General features: G+C 40.6%; 2 protein-coding genes across 3 annotated transcripts; both read left to right on the top strand.

Annotated features, from left to right (window-relative positions):
- The first annotated feature begins 212 nt into the window (after positions 1-212).
- On the top strand, positions 213-5,262 carry catip (ciliogenesis associated TTC17 interacting protein). The gene is made up of 9 exons (XM_030403755.1): positions 213-526; positions 738-923; positions 1,021-1,076; positions 2,381-2,467; positions 2,622-2,789; positions 2,877-3,001; positions 4,491-4,567; positions 4,665-4,732; positions 4,831-5,262. The coding sequence occupies exons 1-9, from the start codon at positions 406-408 to the stop codon at positions 5,017-5,019; spliced, it is 1,077 nt and encodes a 358-aa protein (XP_030259615.1). The 5' UTR covers positions 213-405; the 3' UTR covers positions 5,020-5,262.
- A 162-nt stretch (positions 5,263-5,424) lies between these two features.
- On the top strand, positions 5,425-14,337 carry casp8 (caspase 8, apoptosis-related cysteine peptidase). Of its 2 annotated transcripts, none has more exons than XM_030403747.1 (12): positions 5,425-5,718; positions 6,608-6,764; positions 7,257-7,432; positions 7,529-7,634; positions 10,502-10,631; positions 10,719-10,774; positions 10,873-10,936; positions 11,109-11,173; positions 11,277-11,388; positions 11,528-11,655; positions 12,418-12,803; positions 13,890-14,009. In XM_030403747.1, exons 2-11 carry the CDS (start codon positions 6,657-6,659, stop codon positions 12,793-12,795), a joined length of 1,323 nt encoding a protein of 440 aa, XP_030259607.1. In that variant the 5' UTR covers positions 5,425-5,718; positions 6,608-6,656; the 3' UTR covers positions 12,796-12,803; positions 13,890-14,009. The 2 variants fall into 2 exon arrangements, with proteins under 2 accessions (XP_030259607.1, XP_030259606.1); XM_030403746.1 differs by having other exon boundaries at positions 5,454-5,718; positions 12,418-12,791; positions 13,890-14,337.
- Positions 14,338-15,001: the final 664 nt, after the last annotated feature.

The following is a 15,001-nucleotide window of genomic DNA, read 5'->3' as shown; positions in this document are numbered from 1 at the left end:
CGAATGACTTACTGTGGGAATATTTTTTTTTCATCAAGCTTAGTTTTCATCTTTTTTTTCTTGCTTTCTTTATTGTTTAACTGGGGAAAATGAGCTTCCATACAATACACTCGATTAGTGAAAAAAAAGGGATTTATTTGTGTGCGCACCTTCGTTGGCGGGAAATGGCTTTCCCATGACTCGGCTGCGCACATACAACTGTCTTTACGGCACTGCAGCGTCGTTGCCATGACAGCTCGGGCTCCGTTCGGAAAAGACGCTGCACACAGACGTACAGCAAAGGACGAAGGGCTCGCTAGAAAAATGATAAAAACAACCTTTCCGTCGCAACAAAGGTCCCTCTCTTAAAGGAGTTCCAACTACGTAGGCACTTTTTCCACTACCGGGAGTATCTGCCGTCCAGTAATGATGGAAGCGTCGCCGGAGGACGAGACTCCTGCCGGTACTTTGGCGAAGACTGAAGAACTCGACCACGGAGAGGATTTGAAAGCCTCTGAAGAAGCGATCACATTCATGTCCAGCATCGGTGAGTTCATAATGTATTAACGAGGCTCCTCTGAGGTGACCATATATTAAGGAGCCATAGGCTGAGTGCGCCTGAGAGTTAGCACCACCTGGTTTTGGCACGTCTCTTGACCTGCCCCTGACACTTAACTAACTGCACTGAGCAGAAAATAACAAGTGTTCTCCATGAAACAAGCTCGTGTCCCAACTGAAGTCTGACCCGCTTCTCTCAGAGCCCGCAGAGCTGCAGGAGTGTGTGTTCCCAGACTCTCTGGTGACTGTGTCAGAGGGCGGCCGGGAGCTGGGCAGGTTCAGCGTGTCGGTGGAGTTAGCCCGCAGAGCCCAGCAGCCCTGTGTGCTGCTGCATGCTCAGAGCCAGGGAGCCATCGATGACTGCCCCTGTGGAACAACGGTGACAGGTGAGGGGGAGGCGGGGGCTGGAAAGACATCTTGATCTTCATTGTTTTGTCCATTTACAGATGTTTCAGTGTCTTCGTGTCCTTTGTCCAATTCAAGCCTACTTGACCACCGACCTGGAGGTGCTGGAGGAAAATTACCATGAGTATGTCAAGGTGAGTCCCTGCAAGCTTCCCTTACTTTCATTTAAACTCACAAAATCTCTTATATCACACCAAAAGAGCCCCCTTTTGTTTTCATTCCCTGATTTTTTTTTCTTATTTTTTTTATTATTATATTTAATTTTCACAAACCAAACAGCAAATACACATAACCCACATTCAAAAACAAAACAACAACAACATAGTCAACAACCACAGTAAGCCACATCAGACAGAGACATCAACACCAAAGTTTCAGCCTAAACAAAACATATGACAGAGAGCGGGAATTTTCATTAAAACCGGGAAAATTGAAAATGTCTTATAATAGGGCCCCAGACACTTTCACAGTTTTCACAGAACCCATGTGTATTGCTACGGACCCTTTCAAGATGTGTTCCCTAATCCATCTAGAAAAACAAGGAGCACTGGTAGCCTTCCATCCCTGCGGAATGATTCGCTTTGCCAATAACATACCGAACATAAGAGACAATCAATACATCAGCTTCAATATTTAGATAACACTTTTTGCAATACCAACTATAGATATCCTGCCAAAAGGGAAAATCTTAACATAAGATCAGGTGGTATGGCCAATAGAACCGTTTGCTATATTGCATCTGTCATCTGTACTAGTAACATTACGATACATTTGATTTCTCTCTTTAGAATAATGTAATCTATGCATATCTTTAAACTGGATTAATTGCAGCCTTGCATTGATTGAACCTTCATGGATCCCCTCCTTCCACAACACCTCAGGCAACTCTACACCAAGATCTGCCCACAGGCGGATTTGATATATTCAGATACAGCTGTCATGTTTGAAAAATAAAACAAATTTTGAGACAACGTGTTTCAAATCAGGTTGTTGCAACATGCTCCTTGGGTAAGCTTTCAAAATGTTTTTAATTATTCTTAACAAAATGTCTTACTTTTAAATAATGAAAGAAATGGGCTTGCGGAAAGGGAATACGTCTCTTTCAGCTCTCTTAATAGATGCACAGTGATTATTTATGTACAAGTCTGCAATTTCTTTCAGGCCTTATCCCTTCAGTGAGTAAAGGCTCGATCTGATTGAGGTACAACAAAATAATGATAAAACAAATAGGACAATATACAGGAACTCAGGTGCTCTAACCACCCTTTTTATTTGTTTTAATATTTTATTTGAGTCAAGCGTTATATTTTACTGTGAAAATCTCATACGGTTGCAACACTTGTACTGTGGTGCTTTCCTGTCCTTTACTCTTCGGCACATCTTGTCGTTCTTATGTTATATAACCTGCCTTTAATCACATCTGAATTCTTTTTTTCAGCTTGAGGGCCACAGTTTGGACAAGAGGTGTCACATGGTGCAGCGTGACGGGCAGATGGTGATCGATAAAGTAACCGCTGTTGGAGAGGTGGGAGAGAAAACACTGGAGTTTTCATCATGTCATTTTTATGATGGTGTGGGTTTTTTTACACCACCATCCATATAGTTTAATGCTTGGGGATGTCAGCATATCTGTTTTTAACTGAAATTTCTGTAAGGTGTAATCCTCTCTGCGTTTACAGGATGTGACGACAGAGCACGTTTCTTACCCCATGCCTGTCCTAAGAGGGCTGCTGACCGAGGGTTCAAACCTGCTGCTGATGCGCCTGATTGCCCTGAGGAAGAAGGTGCCAGAACACATGACCTTCATCTCCTTCGACCAGGGACTACAAATCATCCACACCACTTTTGTGAGTAGTTCTGCCGTATTATGACTTGTTGGTTCCGTGTGTGGTTAGACTAGTTGAATAGTTGATTTTCTCTTTTTCTGTGGTGAGAGCAAACTGGGTCTGAAGCAGCTGGAGGTTGGGAGTGAGATGGTGGAGGTATTTGGAGTGGAGAGGATTGTTCACTCAGTAGAGGACAGCCCCACGACCTGGCAGTGCTACTTCCTGGCTGATGGGTAAGCCCAGTGACTACTTTCTTCAGGATCTGATACTTGTTGGACTGTCACAATAAAACAGGGAAAATGTTTCAGTGTTTGCACCTGCACAAAGGAGTACACCAGTGTTAAGGGTTACACGATTAATCAGATTAAAAGGTTTGGTATGATTTATTGTTGTACTGTTGAAATTGGCTATTTTAATTTGGCCACCGGTAACAACAGCATTATGACTTGGAGCACTTGGAATAGGAAGGATTTAATATTACTCTTCATTTAACTGGAAACATTGGGACACTGACACTGGTACACTAAAATTATATGGGCATAAAAACAGGTAAAACAAAGACAAAAAGGACTTGACGTTGACTTTTTCTGTTTTTTTTGTGTAACAGATCAGGTCCAGATACAGGTTTTGGGTTGTGGTGGACACATCACCGATGGTATTCAGAGCTTTACTGAGGAAAATATTCATAAATAATAAGGCAGTTTGTTTTCCTTGCGATTATAAGAAGAAGTGGAACTGTTCCTAAAGCAATAGTTTTGGTAAATTGTTCATAATGCCAAGGAAAGTTATTACTTTAGACCATCTTAGAAACCACATTACTCAAACATGAATAATTATTAGGGCTGAACAGTGTGAAAATAAATGGTGTAAAATAAATATTGCAGTTATTATGACAAATTTGTATATTGCATCTATGTGTAACATTTTAGTGTGAATGCTAATATCTGCATTTCATTATCACCGTTAAACATAAAACTGACGATGATGTGATTTTTGCTGGGTTTGTAACAAACAAGCATGTTTCTTTACGTCTATGGAATATGCTTTGTAGAGGAGCTGCTCAGCCTATTGCACAGCCCACAATGCTTCATTTATAATGCCGTGTTGTGACACACTTGACCCTTATCAAAAGATTGCAGTTCATGCAATTTGAATATTGTGCTTACTTTTTACGATTTTAATAATATTTTGATCAATTGTTCAGCCTGAATACTTATTGCAATCCATGCATTATTTCCCCAAAGTGAGATTTTGTGAGATATTTTGGGTGTGATTGAGCATTAGTGTTGTGCATCAAAAGATGGTCTCAAAACAGCATCAAATTTAACAGCTTGTTGTTTATTGACATTTTCTGGCATTTTTTAGCCATTACCAATAATCCTAGCTGCATTACCACCGCCCTTTGCCTGGAGCAGGGCCAACCTTGGTTTGCATATAGCCTGGGACAACCTAGACCAATTGCAATCAGACAAGTGTCCAAAGATGCGTCGGTATGTGGATGAGTGTGAGCAAAACTGAATTAAAATAATATGTGTATTTAATGATAAATGTAAATGAGGAAAGAGAGAGCAAGAAAGATAATAACTAATAATCATCATCAGTCATTTTCTTCTGTGCCTGTGTTTTTAAGCATTTTTTAATGTGCTTTTGCATAGTGTACTTTTCAACCATCACCAAAGCCCTGCATCTAACTCATTATGAATCAAACCGTTCTCTGCTCAGGCACTTGGCCAGCAGAGTGCAGGTGGGATCCCCGGTCACCATGAGACTTCTGCAGCTGCCATCACAGCTAGAAAAAGGTAATCGTCCGCACATGCATGAAAAATGTTTCTGTAAGGAAAGTTGAACGTTTTTTTCAAATGTGTGTGTGTGTGTGTGTGTGTCTGTCTGTCTTAGGTTTTGAGAAGATCCCCCTGGTTTGGGAAGAAGACATGCAGATGCGCTCCAGCTTCTTGGACAGAAAGGTGACCAGTAATATTCTGGCATAATATGTGCCTAATTTATTCAGACTGACTGTAACTGAATAACAATATGAATGTGTTTTAATGTCTCTTTGGGACAGGAGGAGCTGAGGGAGGATCATGCCTCGTACTTGAGACAACATCCCGAGATCCGTGCCCTAATTTCGGACTTCTTGCAGTTCTTGCTGCTAAGGAAACCAGATGACGTCTTCCAGTTTGCCAGAGAGTACTTCCTCCCTTTTGCCTCCTGCCGTCCTCCAGAACCAAGCCTTAAAGCCCCTTCACTTTGAAAGCACCCCTGAGGGCACATGCTCAAAGCAGCCTTTGTGTATCTTTCCATTTTTGTGTTTCAGTTTAACTGGAGATGACATTCCAAAATGCACTTGGGTTGATCTTTATTTCTGAGTGACTCGTGGCTAGTAGTATAGTATGCAACAACACCTTTCTTACCTGAGACTTCACCTAAGCTGTGTGATCTTGCTAAGAAAAAAAAAAACTTCAGTGATGTGAGTAAAGTGGTTTGTTTAAAACTGTGTTTGTAGTTTTATTTATCATTATTAATCTATCTTTATAATAAAAGTGTTTTAAAAAGTTGATGAATAAAGCTACACGCAACATACTTATCCAGATAGCTTAAACTGGAGCTGTGGGACAGTTTTGCGGACTGTTTTTGCGCAGCTTCATGTAGTTTAATCCAAGAAAAAAAAAAAGAAGAAGAACCTGACTATTTGTAATCCCTGTCTTCACAAAAATGACTTTTATTTTGAAGGCTTGATACAGCAGCCACTCATCGAACAACTGCCGCTAACTTCCTCTGAAAGCGAAACGACCAGCGAAGGCTGAGAGATAGCTCGGGAAGTTTTCACAGGGCATCTTTAACTTGCTGAACGAGTGAAGCCAACAATTAAAGCTACAACTAAAACTTAAGACTCTGTCGCTCGAAACGAGGAAAACGCATCTCTCAGCTTTTTGGACTTAAACTAACGTCGGTAAGTTTCAACGCCGTATCGATAAGTTAGACAGACGATGGTTAGCCCGCGCAACTAGCTATTGTTCCATTACCTAAAGCCAATGAAGTAACGTAAAAGTCAATATAACATTAATGTGATGTTAACCTTGACGTGATGTTACGTTTGTGGTGTCGTCCAGGTCTGAGTCACAACTTTTAAAATTTTGTAAAGACAAACATCAGTGTCGGGACGTTTTCCCGTGACGTCACCGCAGCACCGTAAACGTCAGCGCTGTTACCCATCTTGTATAATGTTTTGTTAGTAGATACTATTTATGTAGCACAGAAAAAGGCTACAATGTGGCCAATATCAAACCTGCTGTCAGAGTGAAATTTAAAATCAAGAAAGAAATGAGAAAACGGGGATTGATGAAATACAACTGCACCACAACAAGAACCCAGAAAGAGTTGCCTTATGTTGAGGTGACCCAGCATTTAAACCCGTTCCCAGTAGTCCTAAACCTTGATAACAGTCAGCAGGATCCTGTCAGGGCTCCTCATACTGCACACAGGTTATAATCCAGGACTGGGCCGTGGAGTGCTTTATAAGTACTTTAACTGAGTACTTTCACAATATATGTACAGGGATCTTACTGTTCTTTCTCCCATATTTATTCCATATGTTGATGATTAATATTTAAAAAACATCATACTACAATAATTATAAAAGTGGTTTCTGTATGGTGTCAGTGGATTTGTATAGTCTCTAGCGATTTTATGATCCAATATTTTTTCTCCAGGTTTTTTTTTTTTTTTTTTTTGTCAAAGTCCATTCAGGCTCATGTTAGTGTCTGCCATAAAATGCACACCTTCCCTTATTACTTCCTGCTTGTCTCTGTGTTTTCCTCTCTGACTGAATCGACCTGTAGTGCAAAGTGAGCTGAGCACCAGGCCTGTGCTGGTGGCAGTGGCTCCGTGATGGACAGGCTAACACTGTCACGCATAGATGGTGACCTGGGATCGTCGGAGGTGGCTGCTCTCTGCTTCTTGTGTCTTGATGTTATCAACAGGAAACGCCTAGAGGGGGTGAGCACCACCTATGTTGTACTGTTGTCTTTGTCTCAGTTTCCTGTCTGAGGAATAATGTCTGATTGAACAGTTACTTATTCCACTACAAATAACCTATGTCATGGCCTTCACCAAAATAAAAGTGCTGTTCGATAAAAAAATATTTCCTTAATCTCCTGACATATAACGGGATTCATACTTGTTTTGAAAAGCTATACCAAAACAAAATCCATGCTTTAAGGTGCTTTACACTACTGTCATATAGACAGTAATTAAGAATAAAGGGGTATTTGCAAAAGGCAAATTTAGAAAACAAAACACATCATATAGCAGCACAGCTTTGGGGTTTGTAGGATCATGACCAGTTAAACTTATTTCTCTAGAGGGGTTGTGTGTTTTAGACAGCAATTCACTCCCATTGCTACCATTGTCAGCCATTGCATCTTGCTTCTGTTCTAAGTTTGTCTTCTCAGTGTTTTTTTGTGTCTCCTATTTGTTTTTTAAATACAGATTAAGGACGCAAGGGATCTGTTCCAAAGACTAGAAGAAAAATGTCTTCTGGAGAACCCTTCCTTCCTTTCTCAGCTGCTCAAAACAATTCGTAGGGCAGACCTTGTCAGCCTGCTGGAGACAGACAGCGGGCCACCAGCAGAGACTGACTCAAATCCGATCCTGTCAGATTACAGGTGAAATTTGAGTGAATAGCGGTAGGACAGGATTACAATACAATACAGTCACTTTTATTCCCAAAGTTTAAATCTTGTGTCTGCTCTTTCTGTCAGGGTGATGCTGTACCAGGTAGATCAGGACATGACTGATAAAAATCTCGAAACGATGAAGTTTCTGTTGAGTGACAAGTTGGGCAGAAGATATATGGACACATGCCATGTAAGATCACACCCAGCCACCTTGCCACACACATAATTATAAAAGAAATATGTCATATAGACTTTACTTTTTTTTTCTTTTTTCCTCTTGCTCTAAGGGTTTATATACAACATGAGTTAAAGGTGAACATTTTATGTCGCTTCACTGAAATCAGCGTAACTCAATGATGGCACTTTTTTTTTTGCTTACAGCCGTACGTTAACTGTAACCCTGACAAAAATTCATAAGTCGCACTAGTTATGCATTTCCCTAAATTAGGGTTGTCAAAGTTAACTTAATAACGCGTTAATAACGCAACATCCTCTTAACGCTGTTAATTTTTTAACGCGCGATTAACGCTCGGTATTAAAAAAAAAAGAAACACGCATTGTTTGATTTACGGCCGTCGGTGGCACCTGCACTCTTGATCCAGAGGGCGGCAGAAGATTAAGAAAGGGAATCAGAAGAAGAAGAAGCAGGGTTGGCGTTGGGGAAAAACACAGTGGACTGAAAAGCAAAAGTGAAAGGAAATGGAGAAAGGACTAATGAACAGCAAATTCACTTTCAAAACACTGCCAGATGGTTCGGTCCATAGGACAAAAGTTATCTGCACGTATTGTCGACATGAAATGAGTTACCACTGAAGTACGCTGAGTCTCAAATATCATTTGCAAGCCAAACACATGGCAGATGCAGAGAGCCCAGCGCCCCCCCTCGCCAAAAGCAGACATCATCATGTTTTGATCCCATTTAGGGTGAGGGGATATTTTTTGAGCCTTTTATTTTCCTGTATGATTTGAAGTATTGAATAAACATTTTCATAAAGCAAGCACATTTGCCCTTTCTTATGTTGTTAAAAGTATTAAGAACATGAAAAAAATACATTAAGGTACATTTAGAACAGAAAGAAATGTGCCAAAAAATTGCAATTAATCGCGAGTTAACAATGAACAAAATGCGATTAATCGCGATTAAAAAAATTAATCATTTGACAGCCCTACCCTGAATGCAATGTTAAGTATTGAATTTACCCGCAGCTCGCTTCTTGTACATCAGAAAAGATTAAAAGTTGAAGGTTTTGCCAAGGTTGAATAAGACAAACATGTATAGTTTAGTTAGGTTAATATACAGTTTGCTGCTCTCACTATGCAGGGTTTCCTCTACATGTAATTGACTGTGGCGCACCGCCACGGCAAAATTAAAGCCGCCACACCTTAAAAATTCAGGCATAAATAAATCTAGTGTTAGAGAAAGGAAATATTTTACCGTCGTCTTCCACCACAGTCTTTGACGTTAACTAGCATGTTGGATATTTAGCTTGATAATTAGCTAGAGGATTAAAATGGTCAGTAGAGCACGCAGAGTCCTGCACGGGTCTTATTTTGCAAACCCGCCCGAACCCGCCATACTAATAACCGCATCCGACCCGTTTTCCGACAGTAGCACAAATTACATTCTGTACTCGAGCCGACCCGGTATAAATTGATACCGACGCTCGAACGAAAATTGGACGGGCGCAATTTTTAAAAGTGAAAGTAAGCCAGCGTGGGGAATGGGAGTTCTGGGAGGGCGCAAGCACGCATTAATGAGCTTATATGAAATATAAATGCTTATTATTTGTGTCGCTAATAATGACTGATGATAAGTGACGCCTTGAAAATGGCAATCGTAAAACCCGACCCGCCTCTCCAGGCGTCCGTTCCGATCCGCATCTGTGTCCGACACGGTACATTATTTTTCACCCACGCAGGACTCTGACTTGGATAACTCCTCTCTTAAAACAAATAATAAAAATATTTCTTTACAACATGAATCTTCATTCCAAGCCCATGCACGAGAGTTCATGATGGCTGTGTGAGAGCATTAAAAAATGAAATTCCCTATGACACAAGTATAAATATTACAGTATGATGACCCAAACTGTACCCCCTCCCCCAGCACCACAGTCTCAGAAAATACTGGAGGAAACACTGCTATGGGTTGTCTTGATTTAAAGGGGCACTACGTAGTTCTGGAGGAGAAATTCAAACTTAGAATTGAAATATTTACTATATTAACTTAGGTAACAAACTGAACTCATATTCTCCAAAAGCTGTTCTCAGAGGAAAATAAGGTCCCCAGAACACTGTTTGAAGCTAGATAGGTGGCAGGGCCCACCAAATACAAACAAAGTTAAACAGTATGAAATTGTGGTGTCTTTTAAAAGTCAGTTTGTTTATTTAGTCATGAAACAAAGACAGTTTGTGTGTTTAGTTTGTTTAGGCATAAAAACAGTCAATGAAGATCTTTATCTTTGTAATAAGGAACAAAGAAAACTGAAACTCCAATCCAGTTCCGAGTGGGAAACCAGGTTGGAGTTTCATTGCAACTTCAGTTCCATATAAAGTGTAAATCACTCAAATGATGTGGGCATCCTCTGCTGGACATTTTGGATTTCGTCAGCTTTGAATTATGTTTCCTCGTTTGGCCTGTCAGGTGAACTTCAGCCATTATTACCACTAGAACCGGCGCACTGCGGAGTGTTCAGCATAAACAACAAACAAACATGTGTTTCTCACCAAAATACATTGTGTGTATCCTTGAGGTCTGCCTTTTCAGAGCTCATCCATTTTACATTATACTGTCAATCCTGCATTTCTTAGATACATGTTTACTAGCATGTAGTCTTCTTCCTCACAGCTTTTTGTCACAAGTTTGTACACAACATTTATTCAGTGGTGAATACTGGGCTTCCATAAACACGTACACCTGATGTGGCACTTTGCATTGATAACTCACATCTTTATTACTGCACCAGAAATTGCAGCTGAAAAGTCTTTACACACACACACACACACACACACACACACACACACACAGAGACTCAAACAAGTTTTCTCTGTTCACAGACGGCCCTGGATGTGTTCGCTGAGATGGAAAAGGTTGGCTTACTGTCGAACACAAAGCTTGATGAACTGTACGCGACACTGCTGGAGTTCGATAAAAAGCTGGCGTCGATTGTTCACGACTACGTGCAACGTATGAGACGCACTTAAACAAATAAACACATTCCCGTGTAGATGTTAAATTACAATCAAATTCACAAGATGATTCTATCCTTTTTAGGTGTGAACCGGCGGGGTCAAACTGCATCGCCACCTCGTGTCAGCATGGATTACCAGGTGTGTGTGTGTGTGTGTGTGTGTGTGTACATGTGTGTTTGTATACAGTTGATGCAATAATGAGCCGCTATACTGAAGACTTGGTTTTCTTTCCACAGAGAGTCATCAGCTCCCGTCAGCAGAATCAAACTATCCTTTCCATATCTGAGACTCAGCCCAGCAGTACGTCTCCCTTCGTACCACTCACTGACACTTTGTTCATTAGAGCACAAGCCATTGAATAATTCCCCCTAAAAGAACGTACCGCTGCTTACCTCACTGCTATAGATATCCATTTCATGCTATTTGTCACACATAACGAGGGATTTAAGTTTGTGCTGTCTGTGTTCTGCAGATGTAGGACAGAGTGTTGTCCCTGATGCAGAACCAAACATTGAGTCCTCCTCTTCGTCTGATCCGGTAACCATTCACGCAAACACACTTGCCCTCACATCCTCGTATCTTTTCACTTATTTATTCATATTTATGTTTTGTCCATGTGGGTGTGCTTGTGCCCTTTTAGACAGAATACTACAGCCTGACACATAACCCTCGAGGTGTGTGTATGGTCATCAACAATGAGAAATTCAGTGGACCAGAGTTGAGAGATAGAGCTGGGACTCTGGAAGATGAGAGTATGTATCCATGTATCTGAACAGCCATGTGACCTGATTTGTTCTTGTACTGCTTATGACTTTTATCATTTATAATATGATGTGACATGAGACAAATCTACCAGTATGCTTCAGTTTGTCTCTCTTCTGTGTGACACAGGGGCTCTCCGCAGAGTGTTCACACATCTTGGCTTTGTCATGGAGGTGCACAACAACTTGACTGCAGAGGGCATGCGACGTGAAATCCAAGCCCTGAGCAAAAGGAATTTTAACAGTCACGATGTCTTGGTGAGCAGTGTCACAAACCTTCATAGCAGTAACAGTAGTCAATTACAAGTGTACATATTTGAGAAGATAGATACCACTCTCGTGTCTGTCCCGTAAACATGAAACTACCGCCAGCAACCGAGCCAAGAACCAGTCTGGCACATGAGCTCCTGTAAAAGCACAGTTTGTCATATTTACATTTCATAAACAACAAGATATGACGTGTTAATTGGTGAGCTTAATGGTAGAGCAGCAAATCAGCAAATCCTTACATTTAAGAAACCGGAACCAGAAAATGACTATAAATAATCAGTAGTAAAAAAAATTATTTTGATTGATTAATCAACAAATTGTTGCAGCTCTTCTTTAGAGGTGTTGGCAGGGGGACTTTGTTTACCAGCCAGACTAGCTTTTCCCCGTGTTTCTAGCCCACTGCTAAGCCAAGCGGGCTACACTGCATATCTGCAAGTCTTGAAAAGTCTTAAAGGATAACTTCAGCCGAAAATTAAAATTCTGCCTTTATCTGCTCACCTTCATGCCAATGAAAAGTCGGGTGAAGTTTTGTAGTCCGAATATTTCCTCATAGCTACCCTAATGACATGAGAGTGTTATCGGTCTTCATCAAGATAGCCAATGAGTGAATTTTACCAATTGAGCATACAAAATCCTTTCATGTTTAACTTCCGTTACATTTAAAATGTTTCAGTGGGAATCATATCTTAAATCCAAGTTAACCTTAGAAGTGTCACAGTTTTTAAATCACTTGCCTGCCTCTGATTTTAGGTGGTATGCGTGCTTTCACACGGAGACATGGGATGTGTGTTTGGGACTGATGAGATCCCGGTGTCCTTGCAAGAATTCACACAGCCCTTCACGAGCTTGAGAGCTCCCAGCTTAGCAGGGAAGCCCAAACTGTTCTTCATCCAAGCGTGTCAGGGAAGCGGCTACCAGATAGGAGCCCAGCCATGGCCCCTGACGCCACAGCAGGAAGAAGACAACAGCGGTCTGGAGGAAGACGCAGGTCCTGTACGCGGCCAGACAGTGGCTGAAAAAGCTGACTTCCTGCTGGGCATGGCCACCGTGCCAAACTGCAAGTCGTTTCGAAACACTGTGTCAGGCTCCATCTACATCCAGGAGCTGTGTAAGCAGCTCCATAGGTAAGCAGATAGGTGAGAGAGTTCAATATGACGCTTTTTGAGATTGTTGTCCACTAGCTACATTTTAGACCGAGCTTTGCCCAGGAAAGTGGAATGGATGAGCACTCCATCATAGTGCAGATTTATTTTTTAATCAAATCTTTATAATATTAAAATGGAGCCACTTAGGTCCTGTACGTTGTTATCTTATGCAAACAAGATATTTTCTTGTACCAGCAAAATAATTACCTACACCAAATGTGTCCGTTTGTTGGTTGGTTTGCCCACAGGATCACACACTACATTACACTACTGAGTGGAATTCCATGAAATTTGGATAGAGGATGAGTCTCAGCCCAGAATAGACCTGATTAATTTTTGGTACAGGTCGTGTTAAAGGGACATATCCACAAAGTTTTTCTCACTTTCTTTAACACTGAGAGGCTGGACATTTTTCACACATTTATGTTAATTTCCTCAGGGAATAATTCTTAGATGTTGATGAAAAACAACAGGCATGTTTAGGTGGCTGAGTACAATTTAATTATTTATTATTGTCATTACTGGTAGTTTTTAGTTTAGATTGATACAGGTCCATCAAGTTTGATATTGGATTAGGTTTGATTGATTGAAAAGGGACCGTAGGGCCTTGGTGGAGGTATGCACTCTACTAATTACCATTCTAGTTATCTTTTGTGAACAAGTTATGATTATAATCTTGTGAGCACAAGATTAAAAACATATATAACATTTTGGAACTTTAGGGGCCCTATACATTATGTACAGTTATAAGAATGGAAGTGTATAGCCTGCTGGTTGTTGAATTGAAATGTTGAAATACTACATTGATAATTGTTGATGAAGGTTCTCAGTCATCTAGGTCATGGTTAGTCTAGGTGCTGTATCGTAGGCAACTGGACTTGTTTCAGTTTTCTTGAAGATGTTTCACGTCTCATCCAAGAGGCTTCTTCAGTTCTAACTTACCAGAGAGGAGCTGGCAGGCTTTTTAAATGTGAATATTTTCTGGTTTCTTTGCTCCTCTCTGACAGTAAAGTGAACATCTTTTGGGTTGTGAAAAAAAACGTAATTTCTAATGTGTTTGCAATGTTTTCCATGCAGCGCTGTGAACGACGATTTACTCAGCATCCTGACACGCGTGAACAGGGAGGTCAGCAAAGGAGAGTATAAAAGCTTCAAACAAATGCCAGAGCCCAAATACACCCTCACCAAGAAGCTCGTCCTCAAACGTGTTTGAGCTGACGGGGACCAGGTGCAACGCTGGATATGTGCCATATTCCTGGATTCACATCCGAACACACTAGTTTACTGTGTGTATGACTGTGTGTATGACTGTATATGTGTGTGTGTGTGTGTGTGTGTGTGTGTGTGTGTGTGTGTGTGTGTGTGCTGATGTCTCCTAATCTTAATCTTAAAAACAAAAAGCATCATTGATAATTAAATGTTACAGAAGCCGTTAAGAGAAAATATTTTGAATTGTTTGTGATTACTCCAATGAAATTTAGGAAAAATCAATAAACAATAAAAAGTTTCTTTTTGTTAAAGCAAAGCAGTTGCACTTGTGATGAATGTCATAGCTCATTTCACAAACCCTCCTCCACCTCGATACAATTGATACAACACAAATCAACGTATAGTGCATATAATAACTCACATTTTGTTAATTTCTGATAGTATCATTTATGTTCAGTCAGGTGTATTCAGATGACATGTAAACTATTTTAATGAAGATTTTGTCCACCAAGCTTCTATCTGTACGACAGTGCTGAGCGTATCCAGTGTGACCAAAAACGAAAGCAGGCTTACGAAAACTACATAAGAACTGTGAAATTGAGAGAGAAAAAGAAATCACTTGCACTGAATGGGGATTCTTCAGCAGAGACAAGTATTTTTTAACTGTACAGTACCCGAGTTACTGTTCTTAGTACACAAGTGTAATCAGAGTTGAAAGTACATGTTCCCTGCTCCAGTGATATGCATGGCCCATACTTAATGCTGCTACTGAACTACATTTTGAAAGCCAGCGTTGAACTGTTTACTCAACTACATTTTTTGGATGGTAAGGGTTACACATCAACCAATAAATTATGACATGTTATTATGGACTGAGCTACCTGACTCTATACAGTAGCTGAAATTAGCTCCACCTTAACAAGTTGAGTCGATTCAAAGCATTGATTAAAAAAAATAAAAAAAATGAAAAGGGGCGGAGT

Source organism: Sparus aurata, chromosome 21 (genome assembly GCF_900880675.1).
Source record: "Sparus aurata chromosome 21, fSpaAur1.1, whole genome shotgun sequence".
NCBI classification, from domain to species: domain Eukaryota; kingdom Metazoa; phylum Chordata; class Actinopteri; order Spariformes; family Sparidae; genus Sparus; species Sparus aurata.
This window is presented reverse-complemented; position numbering and strand designations above follow the sequence as displayed.